General features: G+C 42.6%; 4 protein-coding genes across 4 annotated transcripts; 1 reads left to right on the forward strand and 3 right to left on the reverse strand.

Annotated features, from left to right (window-relative positions):
* Window positions 1-3,326: 3,326 nt before the first annotated feature.
* Window positions 3,327-3,634, reverse strand: EAE97_001172 (uncharacterized protein; the record flags this gene model as incomplete). The annotated part of the gene is made up of 2 exons (XM_038871682.1): window positions 3,327-3,517; window positions 3,607-3,634. 2 exons carry the CDS (start codon window positions 3,632-3,634, stop codon window positions 3,327-3,329), a joined length of 219 nt encoding a protein of 72 aa, XP_038737583.1.
* A 5,070-nt stretch (window positions 3,635-8,704) lies between these two features.
* EAE97_001173 (uncharacterized protein) lies at window positions 8,705-10,877 on the forward strand. The gene is made up of 4 exons (XM_038871683.1): window positions 8,705-8,822; window positions 8,891-9,087; window positions 9,141-10,031; window positions 10,109-10,877. The coding sequence occupies exons 1-4, from the start codon at window positions 8,804-8,806 to the stop codon at window positions 10,526-10,528; spliced, it is 1,527 nt and encodes a 508-aa protein (XP_038737584.1). The 5' UTR covers window positions 8,705-8,803; the 3' UTR covers window positions 10,529-10,877.
* Window positions 10,878-11,356: 479 nt separating this feature from the next.
* Window positions 11,357-11,755, reverse strand: EAE97_001174 (uncharacterized protein; the record flags this gene model as incomplete). The annotated part of the gene is given in 3 exon segments (XM_038871684.1): window positions 11,357-11,465; window positions 11,547-11,712; window positions 11,731-11,755. The coding sequence occupies 3 exon segments, from the start codon at window positions 11,753-11,755 to the stop codon at window positions 11,357-11,359; spliced, it is 300 nt and encodes a 99-aa protein (XP_038737585.1).
* Window positions 11,756-16,048: 4,293 nt separating this feature from the next.
* On the reverse strand, window positions 16,049-17,500 carry EAE97_001175 (uncharacterized protein; the record flags this gene model as incomplete). The annotated part of the gene is made up of 1 exon (XM_038871685.1): window positions 16,049-17,500. One exon carries the CDS (start codon window positions 17,498-17,500, stop codon window positions 16,049-16,051), a length of 1,452 nt encoding a protein of 483 aa, XP_038737586.1.
* Between the last annotated feature and the right edge of the window lie 380 nt (window positions 17,501-17,880).

The following is a 17,880-nucleotide window of genomic DNA, read 5'->3' on the forward strand; positions in this document are numbered from 1 at the left end:
GTGACGGGAGGGATGTGGAGTGTGGGTGGAAGCTATGAGTTGATATATGTAGGCGAGGAATGTTTTTTTAGTGATGGCTATTTCTCAGCGTTTGGCTTTTTTGGGGAGTATGTATTTGTCTTGAACGATCTTAATTGACTTATTTTGTGGAACATCTACGCGATATGCTTGAGATACTGTGATCTTGGAGAGTAGTTGTTGGACAAAGATGCTTTTGATACGTCGTTTCTGAAGCGTACGGTTCTGCGATTCTGCGGGGCCGCCTCCTCGATCAATAGATCTTGCAAAAGAAAATGTCGACTACCAAAGACTGAGTAACGCACGGCTGGGTAACTACTTTGCTTGGAGGTTTTGTTGAGATTTCCTACTTTTTTGTTCAAACGTCGTGTTGTGGCATAGCACTACTGGTATTTTAAAGAGAAAGACTTCATGTCCTACTTGTTAGTAAGTTCTATAAGCTGGAGTTTCTTGAGTTTAGTTTCGTTGGAAGTTTGGACTTGTAGACTGCGTCGTTGTGTTCATGCTCAAGAAACATATTATTTTGCTAGGTGTATTGGCTGGCCATGATGAAAATTCAATTTCCGCCGACAGGGAGTATCTTGGTTTTATCTCTGATTTACGTATCTCTTGAAACAGCTTGAGATCATCGTTTTAAATGAATTTATAGAGTGTGGGAAACTTAGCACATTTCCTATATTTATTTTCATCCTTGCTTTTCAACGCTTGAAACGCAGTCGGTTCTGATCGGATAGTTATCGAGGTATAGTAATTTATGATACTCAGATACACACGAGGACCTTCAAGCTTTGTTTGGCAAACAAAATACCTGCCTTTTCACGGATGGTCGATGGCTCCATATCTGTGAGTTTGGATGTGCTGAAAGTGAATTGAGTTGATCTGCGAGCGGGCCTGAGTGATCAGTTTGAGATATCGGCTTTTGAAGATCTACTTTGATGGAATGTTATAGCAAATAAAGGGATTTAAGAACCGATTTTTTGTATCATTCATGCCGAAGACTTCATGTGCATAAATCATAGCTTACGCTGTGCGAGATGCAATGGTTTATAAACACATTGTCTCATTATTGGCTTCTCCATTGTAATGAGTGCATGTAACTACTCAGGTGCATCTAGTAGTGACGAAAATGCGTAATATATTATAAATTATGAGAAATACTCGGTCACTCGAGAGGTTTCTGATTGCTCGAGGTATGCAAGGCAGGACATTTCATATGCAGAATGCGATATTGAGGTGGCGGTCTCATTTTTCTTGATCGTTAGTAGCTCATTAATCTGCTACTTTGGGCCTCCGATTTCAAACCAGTTGATTGATTGAACTACAGCCAATTTCAACAGGTTCATCTGCAAGGTAAGATCATGAATTGCCCTTTCCTACTCCTAGAAATCTACTTAGATACTCGGAGCAGAGATATAAACAATATTGCTTTCATCAACGACACAAACAAAACAAGAAGTGGATAGAGTGGTCATGAAAACCAAGACCATCCATTTCATTGTCAAAAGAAATTCCTCAAAATGCAAATGACCTTCATCATGCAGCAACCCCACAAACAATCCCAGGCTCACGTGTTTGTTCCAGCTTCCCAAAATTTCATCACCGAGTACAACAACTATTCACGATCTCCAGAATCCACAGCCCCGCCAATACAACCCTACCCTTAATAGCATCTGTATTCCAGCCCGACAATTCCAAACATAATCTCTCTCCCGTATCTCGCTCCCCTTCGCAATCGTACATCGTACACAGCCCACCACTCACATGCGCGTATTTTCTAACCCCGAATTTTGTCATCATACAGTTGACCGGGTCTTTAGAGATCGCAGCGAATCTAAATTCTTACCATTTCTTCGGAACAACGCCACATGTCTCGTTCGAGGCCATTGCATACAGTATCTCACCCAATCTCAGAATGTTTAATTCCTAGCTCTTACTCAGAAGGCTCGGCACCGCCGATATGCTTAGATATCTGTACTGATATTCAGGGTGCTTTGTTCTCTTTCGTTTTGGTTTTGCCTGCATATGTGGGTGAGAAATTAGCTTGCTTTGCCTTGCTGCTTTTGGCCCCCAAATTATGGCTAGGGTGAATTGGGTAAGGTGACGTTGTCAGCTTACTCACTTTTTCGAAATTGAATGTTCGATATCATAACGGGTGAATTGCTTGCAATCTTATTGAAGGAAAAAACATGTGAGAGTGAGATGCAGATGGCTAGTTTGCCGTGTGCATGGACTGCGCCCTAGCCCTATGCAAAGATTGCGCTTGAAGGCTTGTGGGCTTGCAGCGGGTAACGGATGATGGATTAGTAGATGGATATGTATCATGATGTATGAGGTACGTGGATGATACGGGTAAGGCGATGTGAAGTGAGGGGAAGGGAATGGGATGCATCTGAGGAGAGCGGCGATTTGTTAATTTACGGTCTTATGGATGACGGTGGGTTCAGAATATAGTGTCTTGGCCACGTGTTCTCAGTGCTAGGTCAGCGAGATAATGTATTCATGCATTTATAGTGATTGCGGAGACGGAGGGGAAAAGCTCAGTGATGTAATGTTGGGGGGTGATTACAGTGACGGGTTGCTGGCATAGAGATGCAAATATTCTAGGCAATATTGCGGGTAGATATTTATGTACTGTGCTTTGGTGAAACCGTAAATGGTCAAAATTATGACAGGCCAGATGCCTTCCTTAGTGGTAGCGATATGAAGAGGTAACATATGTGAGTGTTCGTTGATGAAACTGGATCGCGAAGAGGAGCACATTATCTATCAGAGACTGTACTTGAGGGAAAGTTCAAGGCAAAATTTGATTCAGTAAATCTACCAATCAATATCATATTGGCAATTCATTTTCTCCGCCTCTTATAAACCAGGAGGAGAAACAGGGGCATAGACTATCCCCCTATCTCTCCTAATCAGATGTATGAGTTGAATATCAAATATCAAGGTTTCCGTCTCAGAATGGCTATCATTTCGAGCTGATGAGCTCGATGATCTACCTACCTATCTCTAGGCGAGTGGTTCTCACTTAGATACCCCCTTCATTGTCATTGCGATACCTAAAGAGCCCTCATTGAACAAAACAACTGGTGCAAGCATTTCCAAACATATCACATTCTCACCATAATCCTTCAAAGACGGCACAAAACGTCATTCCTTCTGTGAATCCCAAGACATCTCCACAGTGCAATATAAGTCGACCATGATATTATAGAACTACAGATAAAGAAAGCGTAACACGAAATAATCTTCGTAAAAGGTGGACCGGATTCCAAAGTAAAGCGCTTGCTTTAATTTCTGCCTCGAAGGATTCATTCTGCAAGCCGAATAACCGTGTTGTTGTCCCGAGCTTCAGGACCACTTGGTTTCATAGATGATGATCCTGCCATTGTGTGAAGCCTTTCTTTATCGCATGTTTGTGTAGAATGTAGATGCCGAATAGATTGTATACGCGTTATCTGGCTTATCTTTTGTTTGTATTGCGGTAATTGTTGGGTTTCATCTGTTGCGGATGCAAAATGTTAGTTTATGTTGTGTTGTTGTTTCTGGGGAAGATGGTGTGGAGTGGGGTTGATAAAAGCTTGGACTTACTCTTCTGAAGGATGGACCATGTTGCCATGTGAAGTTATTTTGAGATATTCTTAGGGCGGATTATGGTGGAGATGTGCTATCAAGGTTATGAAATGTTGGTCTTGGCGGCAGCGGCATATCAGTTTTGGTAGTAGAAAAGCGGGTTGAAGAATCTGAAAAGAAGGGGGATTGTGAATGTTTCGAGAATTGTGCCCTTGATGGTAGAGAATTCTCCGATCCAAGTGATTTGCCGTTCATACCATGGCGAGACTAAAGAGAAGGAATATGTTGTACAATGTTAGTGGCACAACAGTGAGCTAAAGACTTGGGTTGTAAAATTCTCCCCTTTGAAGATCTAGTGTCTTCTGTGATTGTCAGCGAGTTTGACCGAGAAAAAATATCAAAGTTGCACCGAAGAAAGCAACCTGGATGAAATCCTTCAAGAAGTTGACCCCATCATGAAATAACCTTAGTTTGAGTCGAGGTTACAATCAAGAGGACCAGCAGGCGACCGCAAAATTCCCCTTTCAGAGATAAACTCTAATATTGCAAGGCATTGCAGAGAATTGAGGGTGTGCTGATGACGGCTATGATCAAAAGGCTAGCCTGTCATCCAGCCATTCTGTGATATTGATGTGAATTAGACTCTGCGGATTGCATGAAAAAGGTGAATTACATTTACGAAACATCTCTCTCTTTCTGAGGGTGCGGTGATGTTACAGTAAAGAGGCTGTCAACCATGTGGCCACTTGTGCTGCAATGGGAGACTTTCCCCACAGAATACTCGAGAAATGTCTTTCGCACCGTGAAAGTATTCCGGGATTGGTATTTTGTTGTATCGCCAATTAAATATACCGATAGTTGAGAGTTGATAGTACGAAAGCCTTGGGTGCATATTGTCAGAGAACAATTTACAAATTCGAAAGATCGAAAATTCCACAAAGATGAACAAGGAATTGTGATCGACCCATCTCGTGGCAAGGTTAGTAGCCAACTTCTGTCAGCTCGCCATCCTGAAAGCTCAGGATGGGTTGAATTCTCGATAATTCAAGCTTCAGATAGCCATTGAATGAATATCGAAACACGTTCTATGGGGGAGGGGGTGGCACAAAGAATGTGAATGTGGGCTGTTGTGTGCCATATACCAGCATTAGCTTTGGATATTGCATCCTGTAAGATGTTGCCTGTTGCCACGCCGCCATCCTTGGTCCATGAAGCTCCAGGAAAAAAAAGACTCGACAAGGTTCCCAGGAGAAGTTCTTGTCACCGTTTGATGGCATGCCTGTTGATCGCAATTCGAAATCTGGGGGCCATGAAGTCACTCGTACCTCAGTCCATAGTTTGTTCTGGATCTCATCAACAATATGATTGATGACCAGGATTACTGACTAATGGGGTTGCCATCAGAGTGCCTACTGTTACCTCAGAGGGAACCACTGATCCTTCGCGAATATTACCATTTCGATCGGAGCATACACCTGAACATATTTCTGACCTTCTAAAAGCTGACTATCTGCCGATCGAACTTTTCGTCAACGCAGCCTTATGGTAAGATATCCGCCATCGATAGCTAAGATGGAAGGTGCATTGTGTAGTTTTATCTTGCATGAAACTGGTTGGTTGTTAAGCTTTCCCGTCGAACCCGTGAGAATCTATCTCATTCCGACAAACTGGTAAAGACCGGAAATCCAAGCCTCTTCTGAGTATGCAAACAGACGGTAACAGCTAACCTGACCGATCAAAACATCTATCAAACTGCTGTATTATACTGTGAGATCCTGGTTTTATTGGAGATTCTGGCGGTGTGTCTGCCTGCGTTAATATCCGCAATCGAAAGAGAATGGTGATCTGGAATCCTATGAACCAAACGACCGGATTGATTTGTTCTCTTTTGAGAAGTATTCTCACTCATTCAGAAATGTGTCTCCGTGTAGATAGTGAGGTCACGACCGATGGAAAATTGGATGGGCTAGAAGTCCGCTCACCACATTCAAGGGTTCAGATAGTATTACTTCTTACCCCAGCATTATCGGCACATCGTTTTTTCCCTTCTTGTCTCTTATGATTGGCTGGTCGATTACGAGCCGAAATCCGTTTACAAAGCCAGATAGGATTGGATAATTCCAATATTAATTCCAATAATTTTAATCTTACTAAAACCTTGCATTTTAGGATTAGGGTTGAGCTTCATCGAGGGATATTCTCTCCATTGTACCGCATTGCGTTGTATCGGGGGAAAAGAGGGAGGGTTCCGCTGACAACTGATAATTATTCATGGTTGAGGGGTGAATCGTCGAGAATATCAAGATCGAGATCAAGTATCCATTATTTCTCCAAAGCCTAAGCTGTGTTAGTACCCAGTAACCCTGGAGTTCGAGTGCTCTCAGGCAATTCATAAGTGTTGTATACGTGGCTGCGCGTGGCATAATGGTCATCTCCTATGCTTAAGCTCTCACTTCCTCCCCGCCGTATTGATACAGTGTATCTTGTACCATTACCACGGACGAAGCCGTGAAATGTTACATTCGGCAGGAAATCAGCAATGTATCTCGTGTTTATTGCTGTTTTGTGTGCCAATTTCCGAAATCGGCACCATCAAAATTGTATGGATCGTAAGATTCGTGACTGTTTTGGCAGCGAGGATCAAATTCCCAGATTTATGATGTAATGTGATTGGAAGGATAGGATAAACCTATGAAACCCCCAAAGTCTATCTGCTTTTAGTGATAGGACGCACGATCTACAAGTATGAAAGATTGACCTTTCTCGCCCCTCCATCATGTTGATCAAAGGGGGAATCACAATGTAGCTTTAGCAAATGGCCGTCCGGATCCGAGTTCATTGGCCCACATAGCTTTTCGTGTTTAAGCTGGCGCTGAGTTATAGAATGAATGTAAAAGTTTTTGCGGAAGGTTTTCGCCTGTATTGTTACCGACAGTTTGGTTCAGTCTAGCAGGGGGCGAGATAAAATGGTGTGCTGTCTCGAACGGTCGACCATTCAAAAATTATCATGAGACCGAGTAGACTTGCCGGTTATAATAATGAAGTAATCACTAAACCTCTTTGAGAATCCCGTAAAAATTGTACCGTCCTTCTCATCTCACCCAGGAAATTTTAGAATCATTGATTTCTACCCTTGATAGAATTCGTGTCATACTTACGGAGTATCTTTAATTGTTCATAACGGCTTTTAATTGACGCGGCTGTCATTACGCCAACAAAACCAACGGCGTCAAATTGCGCTTCTCTGTACACCCTACATTCAGCTTAAGCATGTATGGGTCGTTAATCGCGGATTAGTGCCTTGGAGCTGAGATTTATCCTCGCTAGTAGATAGGCTGTGTGTACGTTCGTTCTTGCAAATGAGTATATTGTGGAGTGAGGTAAATTCAATTTCAGACGACTAATGCAATGCCAATCACAAAAGAAGAAATTATGGTTGAGTCCCGAGTTCGGCTACTAGGATGTCTCGAGGGATGAATGAGAAAACAGGGGGTCCAGAGGAGCAAGAAGGGTTGTTGAGATGAGGGGATCTCGGAAGATAGCCCTAGATTAAACAAGAATTACTCACGGATGCATTTATACATCAATTCCTCTTTCACAGCCAGCATTATGCTTTCTTTGAAGATGCCGTATTCCGTAGCGTTCCATATGTGTGTATATATACGTACCTTGTACCGTGTGTAATGAAGTGTATATTATGCAATCTTTTCTGAAGTGGGCATCAATGATGTTTATTGTGTATACGGAGTAAGCACTAGATATTATAAGGAAGCTGGATGGAAAGTAAATTCGCTTCGAGATCATTAGAAAGAACGTGATTGGACACTTGCTCCACATATTCTCTGTTAGTAAATCATATTAGGTTAGATCATATGATCGACTGTCTAGAGACGCTAATGCAGAAACGTAAAGTTGTGATTTCTACATTCACAAATCCACAAAAGTCCACAAAAAGCGCGCGGTTCGAATAATTGTTCGCTTCGCTTGAATAATCCTCCATCAACATATGAACTTGACAAGGCTCTACTTCCTCCTCCCCACCACATCTCACCATAGTTATTCCCACACCAACCGCTCTACAGGCTAAATACCTCACAGGCTCTTCTTCTATTGAACTTCTGATTTGTTCAACGTCCGAGTACTTTTTAATCCCCACCATGGGAGGAACCGTTACCGTGCCCTCGGGATCAAGCACGTCGCTACTTTCGACACAATCACGTTACAATAGCAAGCATCCCTTGCCAGATTTCAGCAAAGCATGAAACATACCCCGTCAATTGGCAGGCTCCAAAGTGATTTTCCTATAGAAAAGCTGTGCTGGCCTGATTTTATGGAGAATTCAGACTCTTACGGACAAGTAAGCCTGTCAGTGGCCGTGTGCGTGGTTTGTTCGGCTGCTCGGTGGCCACAAAATACGTCCTCGATTCGTGTGTCACAAGAAGTTTTTCTTGTATCTGAGATCCAGAGTTTTATCAGTTACCGAGGTACGGGCAAGACCTGAAAAATGATTTCCAATGAATACGATTGCAAAATGGTATCATTTTCATCCGATAATCACCGACCTAAATGATCTTTTGATCATCAAATAAAAGAGCTCGCGTAATAGCTGCCGTCGGTCCGGACCCTTGAGATCGATCCAGTTATCACTGCACAGTGCCCAGTGCACATACTCTTAGAATCTCATTCTTAAGCCATATCAGCAATCCCTGGAAGGCGATAACGAAATTCAACATTGGTAATAGGCAAGGTTGTGTGACAACACCCAGCCGCCGTTGCACGCGCTGGGGTACCGTATACTTCTTAATTTTTAAGCTTGAAATAGCACTATACCAAATGGGGATAGTAGAATAATCAGGAGCTAAGTCGGCTAAGACTCCCAGCGCTCAAATCATATTTGCTACCAAGTACCGTGCATTCCCCTCATATCCCGGCGGCTACCCCTTCCCCTTGCTAACATGCATATCCCACTCTGTTTAGTTAAGGCGCTACCTTGCTCCTGCTTCCTCACTGCCACCTGGGCCCCGGCCCAATGAGTGACCAGGGCTGAGTTTGCTGTGCCTCTCATTCTGTTTAAACTTATAGGTCCTGACTGGCATAAAAAAAAGTCATCGATTTTTTACTTGCTACCAAGGCTTCTATTGACTCGACATTGTCAGGCAGATTGATTTCGTTGTGACTACATAATCATAATCATACCACGCTATACTAATTCCAAATGCTTGATATATATTCTGGTAAGATACCCTCTCTCCTCCTGTCGGTCCCCTAAACTATCTCTCCATTTATTAAACTTTTTTACCAGCTCCTGTTCCATCTCCTACATTCTTTGAGGATTCTTTTGCGGTTACATCTCCAGCTATCTTCAAGAAACCTCTTCTACCTCGTCTCAAGATGACCACCATGGGGGAGCCTGCCTTTGGCGGGGGCCATGGTGTACCTCACAGTGCAAGTCACACGAGTGCTAGAGCTTCAGATGTTCCCTGGACTCCTTACAGTGCTGTACGTTTATGTTATTATGACTAGTAATTAAAAGTCTCTAATCAAGAATTTAGGTCTCGTCATTTAACCTTCCAGCACATTACGATTCATCTTTGATCACACCGGTTGCAATGGCACCATCCCCAAACATTTCTTCAAGGCCAGCACCCACAGTAAGAGAAAGGGATATAAAGCTATCGCCATCCATGGAATCACCAGATTATCCGCTCTTCGGTGGGGGCGAAGACGATTTTGGTTCCAGACTTGGTTCTGCCCCAATGAAGCAAAAAGATCCAAGTTCCAATAATCCCAAGATTCCTACCAGCGAGCCTAATTATTCTACTTCTCCTGCTCTTTTCTGTGCTTCTCCATACTATGGTGCATTTGGCGTTTCCGCTACGCCAAAAACAGGACGAACAGCTGAGTTAGCATCTCCAAATATGAATACAAGTCCTCACAATACAAACCCAAGTGCTATGAGCGCCGATCTCCGAAGATCACGCCATGCTACACCAACTCAAAGTCCTGAAAGCTACAGAGTAAACAACCCCGCACCAATACTGATTGCTCCTAACCCCAACACAATGCGACCAGCGACGACCAGATCTGGAGATATGCCATATAGAGATAGCCTACCATATAACCGTCATGATTCTATGCATTCCATGCATTCCTTAAATTCCTATAACTCGACACCACCTCAATACCAAGAGCAACTTGCTCCCCTTCCTACTCGAAGGAAGAGAAAAGGCGCTCCCACACAGTTGGATGGAGATATTCTTTTTCATGAGAATATAAATCACGAGGAACAAATTTTGATGCAGCTTTCAGAGGTTGAAGGTCTCGCTTGGAAAGAGATTGCTAAGCAGTTCAATGAGAGGACAGGCAGGAGTATGAAAGTGCCAGCTCTGCAAATGCGCAAGAAGCGACTTTGTGAACGTCTCCGCGTTTGGACTGATTGCGAGGTACATCCCTAGCTCATTATGTATTTCGGTCAGATCAGTCACTAATCCAGGCAACGAAGAAGCTAACCGAAGCTTAGGAGCGAGCTTTGACACTTGCTTGGGAAGATTACGAGAGAGATAAATGGGAAGCAGTCGCAAAAGGCATGATGAAGCATGGAGTGATAGAAAAGTGGAGTAAAGAAGCCGTCCAGAGAAAGTTCAACGAAATGTTCCCTCCCGACGATCGATCATACAATACAGAGTATGCATTATCCAAACATACGGAGCAACTGAACTACGATATCAAGATGGAACCACGAACGCCGTGGCCAAGTCACGATGAAAGAGACAGCGCAATTCACAGTCTCACGGACGAAGAACAAACCTTAGTAGGCGAGTTGAGGAGTAGGACTGCAAGTGATGCCAGTTCACTACATTACCAGCAGCAACAGCATCAACAAATCATGTATGCGCAACAGCATCAGCAGCAGCATCAAGAGATATGGGCAGGAAATTAAGCAGGGAGTGATGAAGCACAGGATTCTGGGGCGATAGATATTGGTAATCTTTTTGAATTTTCCTACAGTATATGGAATTCTGGTTTCTGCGAAGTTTGGGCATAATGAGAAATCGTTCTACGGAACCATCGGACTGCACGAAATCTTGTGTAGAAGAGAAGTAAAACTGGGTTTACAGGCAGGCCATCAATAGAGACGAGTCTCCGGGCGGCGAACATCTGATATCATTGTCATGGAGATCCTATATTCCTAGAGCAATCCACATATATTCATTGTACAAATTAATAAAATAGTCTTGAAGAAGCAGCGCAGCACTTCACTGGCAATACATATCTATCCATCAAATTTTCACAAACCAACATCTCCAATTTTCCAGCAGTTTGTGTTGTGTGAGCGGCGCGGCAAAGTCCAAGGTTGACACCTCTCAATGTTTTCACTTACAACAAACAAGGCATATCGACAGAACACTCTCCACCACGAATATAAGAATTTAGCATACTCAGCAAACCCACAAATCAAGTGACCTCTCACTCATGCGGACAGGGATATCTGTGCATTCATACGAATGAAATATCGTGGACCTTCCTTGTAAGGCTGTAAACCAACTGTTTCCTTGACCAATGCGAGTCATACCCGAGTCATACCGGCAGGGGATTGAGAAACCACTGAGCCGTAGATACGTTTTGACTCGAATTCTAGGATTGACGGCCAACTTTTTGCGCCATTAACAGAGATTATCTTTGGGTTTGAGAATAGGTAGCACGTTTCCAGAGACCCGGGGGCCTTCCAAAGAGTGGCTGAACGCAAAAAAATTTCGGTTGCGCTGGCCTAAGACGCATGGTCTGCTGGGTCTAAAGTCGTATTGGCAATATGGTTCTGACCTGTCTGTGCCTCTTTGAAATTACGGTCTGTGATGGTTAATTGATTGACGGTGTAACTGTCAAAGTGCATAATGGAAATTTCCCGGAAATATTGGCTATTCGCATCTTCTCACTATTCCAAGAATAACCCTACTAACTTCTCATTCTCGTGGCGCAGATTGTGCCAGAACGATCTTAAAAACAAAATCTCGGAGTATTTGGAATATATGATACCTACAGCCCTGTATATAGCTTTTTGTGGTTGGGTAGTTAAGCGGAGATTATTCTCGTCGGTTTCGTATGATTGCTTGGCCCTGCGACGCACTTTTGAATTTCAGTGACTTCGGTCTTCCTCTTCCTCGAACATATCGAACGGCCTTGTTTGTCGGAATGTCTTTTGTGGATTTAGCCTGGAAACCGAATGCCTGCTCACTAAGTGAACGATAGTATCGGATCGACAAATACTCCTTTTGCATGTTATGATCGACTTGTTTTCATCCCATTTAGATTCCCACTTGCACCTTCTGACATTGAGCCCCTAGATCATATGCAATGAAAAGCAAAACACACATCTTGGTGTGTGACGTATGCTGCGAGACAATCTCCTACCCTATCATTCCTTCCTACGATCATCTCGTTGGTGAGTTCATCCTTTTCAGTTTCATATCTGCAGGGAAGCTATGCAACATCTTCTGAAGACACCCATTTATTCCAACATCCAAATACTCGTCACCAACTTGAAGGAGTCGTTAAGAACAAAAGGTCCTCAAGCTCCATGAAGAAAACCGTTGGAGCCAAGAAATCCAGCCACCAAAGTTCTCACCATCTCCCAACCTTACGACCCCTAATCTAGAAACCCTCACTGCCGCACCCAACACATTCAACAATAAGCGGCGGAGAAAGTGGGCTGAGAAACAACATGGATGGTGCTTATGCTCTTTCGCCTGCTTGATATCCACGCTGCGGCGTTGACAGATTACAACGGTTGGTTCAACAGGGATACGTAAAACAAGGCAGAGCGGACGGCAGAAGCTCATGGATTGATGATTGAATTAATGATGCTGAGTGGTGCGCCTGACACGACTCATCAATTAGCCTAGAGTTGTAAACTTGTGTGGATTCTTGTTGCTCAGTTTATGGTAAATGGAGCTTCGGGCAGCAGGCGATAAGTTAGCATGAAGGGGGTGGAAATGAGTGAAGAAAGTAGTCTTGGTAGTAGGTTAAGTGCGAGGTGGCGTCAAGTAGAAGAAGAATTAGTCGTTGAAACAATACATGTGAGCTTTGTGGTATGATAGGTCAGTTCCACACATTGTAATGTTAACTTGACTAGGGAAGATATACCCAGGTGTTTGACCTTGTCTCCCATCGAATCTAGGTAAATCAGTAAAGCGGATAGATATATTCGAACAAATTTCAAACAATCGATTGAAATCAGATATCTTCTCATAGAGTTTGAACAAACCATAAACTCGCAATAGTGTCTAGCGGCGACTATTCTTTCTCTTTTAGCACTAATAAGTACACTTACACTGTATTGCCCTACTCCGCCCCCAGAATTTTCCAAACAGTAGTTTCTGACCCGAGATTACACTTAGCTTAATGAAGCTTAAATTTTAAAAGGAGTATTGTGCAACTACTCTATGCAAGTATGCAGCAAGCATGAACTCATCTTTGGTCCTCGGGCGCTACATTAACATTGTACCGAAGGTATACCCAAGCGTAACCCTAGCCTTGATGTGAAGAACTACTTTCCAGACCTGAGTGTCTAAGCAATCAAAGTTCTTGAGCCAACTGACCAAGTGTGGATGTACAATTACTCGAAAACATTCCCGTGTAGTAAAGTGGTTATTATCCACACTTGTATGGCAGCCATCCAATAGCCACCATACTGCGACAAATTTAAGTTAGTCTCGTGCGAGCTACATAAAATATGCGCCTTTTATCTCTTATACTCAGAGAATATAGTGGGGGAACCAGTGTAGGCAATAGTATTTTCCGTATTCAACATATGGGTTAATTTAGTAGTAATTATCGAATTTCTATAAAATATTGACGTACATAGTATTGAAAGCTATATCACTGAAAGTATTCAATATCATTTAGTTATTCAATACTACCACCAATATACTGAAATACTGAAATTCATCATAAATCAATCATTCCTATCCATATTAGGCTATGGAATGAGCATTTTATATAACTTGAACTAAGGGATGAACGTTCCATAGTCTAGTATGGATAAGAATGAACATTTTGTAATAAATTCTAGTATTTCAGTATATTGATAGTATTCTTTAGGTATATAAATATGTACGAGAGTAGTATCACCCCCCTTCTAAATGTACTAGCTGCCATATCAATATGCTAATGCGCGCCACAGTTTCACTGTAGTATACTATTGCCTACACTGGGGGGAACGGCCATGTAGTGCAAACATACTTCACGCGTAGAAGAGAGATTCTTCTCCGACCTCTCACTCCTAACCGACTCTAATATGAAGTTGAATACAAAACAATGTTCTAATTGCGTGTAAACATTTTCTAATAGGGGCTAACCAGTGCCGAGATATAGCTAACTTCACGGAATGTGCATGGTGCAGAGGAGAGATAGATACTTGACAATGATTTTCGAGGCTTGAGATGTACAGAAATCTTGAAATGGTATTGAAACTCTAGAAGAATCAGAGGTAGTGATCGGAGCTTGTATGGGCCTCTGTCTTCCGCTTGATAATAATCGGGTCACAAGTTAGAATATGGATACGGCAACATCTGACCCCGAAGATAATCCACAATCTATTTGATATTTGTCATAGTCATGATTTTTACATCTTCCACAACCCGCACTCGCTGTACTATCATATGTCTCGCTCATCTCTAATCATATGGTCTTTTATCATATCTATTAATTTTACGTATACCACTGTGGATAGAGAGACCATCTCACAGAATTTCGACGCATGTGCCTCTCCTGTGACAGCAGTCTAAAGCATGACTTGAGCGTACCTTCTGGTCTCAGAGCTACCTAGTAAATCTAGTAAATCTGCTAGAATGAGTCTGTGGTGACACCTGAGTTACTTAGACCCTGATATGCGATGCTTCATTTTTCAAAACCATAACTGCATTGCAAATACAAGTATAAAGATAATGATATGGGTATCCCCTGATACTCTCTACAATTTACGACGAATCAAGAAACGGTACAATTTTTGAGCATTTTCGGGGTAATAAACATGTATAACAATACCTTCGGATGAACCTAAGTCCCAGCTGCAAAGTAAAAGCCGGGATAGCAAACCGTGTTCGCCTGCGAATCAGGAATCGGGGAGAGGATAATATATACGTAACTCAAATCAAACATCAACTAATCCCATCCAAATCCTATCGTCCAAGTTCCTGGAAGCAATCGAAAAATAGCCAATTGAAATATAGGTACCGTATCTTTCGACATCATATCCACGAAAATCTTCTCCAATCCTCCAGTCTTTTGGGCGAAACGAGAAGAACCGAGTATGGAAGAGAATACCTAGTCACCGAGAATATACATTCATCCTAATAGCTGATCAGATGGGAACTTCAACAGTAATTAATTTTCTTGAGCTACATTCAGACAGTCTTGAAACTACCAAACACACGCACGATTTCATTCACTACATTTTATTATGAATAACTACCCACCTAAGAATCTCTATCCACCTCCAAAACCAGCAGATTCCCATCTCGTAACCCATAATCCATAAACCTCATCTCACTTCATCTCACCACACCACAAAAACATAATCCCCACAATACCTCTTCCCAAACAACTTAACTAAATACCCAATCCATGAACTCAACCCCAAAACCCCCACAACACAGTTTTTGAGTCCAAGATTTTGCCCAATTCAATTGATCCCATTTCCCTATCGCTGCAATGAATTTTCCTTCCCCTCCTTTTCTCATCCCGTGGTATCATCCATCCCCCATTACAATCCCCATCTCCATCTCCATCTCAAGCTTGTGTAAACACAAATCCCTATACAAAGGTACCTATACAAAGATACATACCTTACATACCTACCCACCCCACCCCAAGTATTCCCCTATTCTATTCTATCCAAGCGAACCAAGTGACACAACAACATCCTCCTCATTCTCATTCTTATTCTCACCATGTATTAGTATCGCAAAACTCTGCATCCGCACCTACAGATATGAGAAAGACTACCATCCATCCGGTCCCTTGACATTCCCGGGGAAACACGCATGTTATTATTGATTTTCCAGAAATGTAATATTACATACCATTATATAATTAACATGTGCTTCTATCTATGAGTATTGCATGTGAAATAATGTGAGAGATGTCCTGTTGGAATATGAGATGTTGACATTATGCTGTGGTATGATGGTGTGATGGTGTGAGTGGATGCAATGTAAGGATTGGTACATGGTATATGAGAATAACGAGAAACCAAGATGGAAAGAAGGAAGCGCAATAAAAGGGCAATAAAAGGACGCGAGTAAATGTATTGAGTTGTACACTTTATTTGGTTCTAACACGTGGAATAGTTGATTTGTTTTTAGGATACACATCCAAGAGTATACCTGCACGATTTACCGAAAAGAATCCCTCAAGCAAGCAGCAGATACTTTCAGAAGGATTATCTAAAAGCTCAATCGCACTATTCACCTTCACTTCCACTAACTTCCGGTTCACTCTCACCTCCCCCGCCTTCATGAACCATCCCACTTAACCCCCGCGTCTCCCCCAATAACGGTGCTCTTTCTCCCTCTTTTCTCAAAAAGTGACCTCCCAAACTAATCCCCATCACACTCAATCCATGTACTATTGTACTTCCAAACACCACGAAACATATGATCGGCCATATAATCCAAATTGCCCTTGTTTCGTCGCTGACAGGGCCTGGCTCGTCGGGAGATATTGGCTTAGGAAGAGGTAGTGATGTACCAGTTTCGAGTTGTGCCCTCGCTTCTATAGCAAGGAATAAAGCGCCTACGCCCATAGGACCAAAATGACCTGCAAAGAGCGCTTCACGATAAGTGCAGATATCTGGAATGAGAGATTTGGTCAAGAGAAGGATTGGAATTCTGCGAAAGAGAAGAACAAGAATGAGGAAAAGGATGAGAGTCCAAGGTTTGATATGGGGTGTAATATTTGTTGGTTGGAATTGATTCCACGGAATAATGGAGCCAAAGTATGCGAACATAGTGGAATTCAGTAGATGATCTACGATTACCGGAAAGGCCACAGTCTTAGTCTTCTTGGGGAACCATCCATCGTGGGCGAAACCGACTCCAGCACCAAAAGCGACTAAGAAATCATCTGAACCCAGGATAGATCCGATACCGATAGAAAGCATGGCCAGGAGAAGGTAGAATATCACAAAACAAGGTCTAGATATGTATTCACGAGCGTCTGAGAATCGGAGAAGTCGATTGGCTATGTTTCCAAGTATAAGACCTGCTACGATGCCGAGTAGGCATTGCCAGAGTAGTGTGATGGTTACCCATTCCTTGATAGCCTCTCCAGGACCACCATGGCTAGTGAAGATCACAAGACCGATATACAGAAATGGAAAAGAGACTCCATCATTGCATGCTGACTCGGCCGAAAGAAGATGACGAATCCGTGGAGGAACTCTTTCGCTGAATTGAGATTTGGAAAGGACGGATGCAGCGAGAATAGGATCAGTTGGTGAGAGGCAAGCTCCTATTATCAGAGCTGTGGGTACAGTGGTCTGAAAAATGAAGTAGGCGAATAATGAAGTGATGGCCCACGAAAATGACATGACTGGGCCTAGGAGGTAGAGAACCGATTTCCAATGTCTTTTGAAATAATGCTTGGGAAGTTCTAATCCTACAGCAAAGCATTGAATGCCTACGATCACACGAGTAATCTCCTGCATGATTTCATCGTCAAAGCCCCATTCTTCTGGGGTAAGTACTTTGAGAACATATGGTCCAAGGATGATACCAAAGAGCATGGCAAGAGGAGGCTCTGAGAGATGAAGATGGTTGCGGATAAAATTGGAGAAGAGGGCATAAGTGATGAGAAAAAGTGGAAGGACAAAATATGTTATATGGGGAGCAGTTGGCTCCAATTGATCCCACATCTTGAGGTGCAACTTCACAATTTCTGTGGCTATTCTGTGGATGTAACGACAAGGTCGGTTGACATGAATTGCGTGGGATGGCGACTTGATCGTATAACAATGGTCAAATCTCAAGCTTTATCGAAACATGGAAAACAAAAATCAAACAAAGCAGACATCATAAAAGTCAAAATAAACATTTCGAATCTTGGCAAAATCGCTCCTTATTTCGTCGCCCCCCAAAGCTAGGGCGAAGGGATTGAATAGTGACGTAGGAGTCACGTGTGAATTTATGTCAATCATGACTTCAAAAAGCGAAAGAGAGGGCACAATTGATGACAATTTGGAAGGAATGATAAATAGTATATATACCAAACGCTTGTTGGAGATATGAATAGGAT

The sequence above is a fragment of the Botrytis byssoidea genome (assembly GCF_014898295.1).
Source record: "Botrytis byssoidea strain MUCL 94 chromosome Unknown BBYS_002, whole genome shotgun sequence".
In the NCBI taxonomy this organism is placed as follows: domain Eukaryota; kingdom Fungi; phylum Ascomycota; class Leotiomycetes; order Helotiales; family Sclerotiniaceae; genus Botrytis; species Botrytis byssoidea.

Excerpts from the sequence above, each read along its gene's own strand:
- EAE97_001173 (XM_038871683.1), top strand. Across the intron at positions 9,088-9,140 it reads CCTGGACTCCTTACAGTGCT|GTCTCGTCATTTAACCTTCC; the intron begins GTACGTTTATGT and ends TCAAGAATTTAG. Across the intron at positions 10,032-10,108 it reads GCGTTTGGACTGATTGCGAG|GAGCGAGCTTTGACACTTGC; the intron begins GTACATCCCTAG and ends ACCGAAGCTTAG.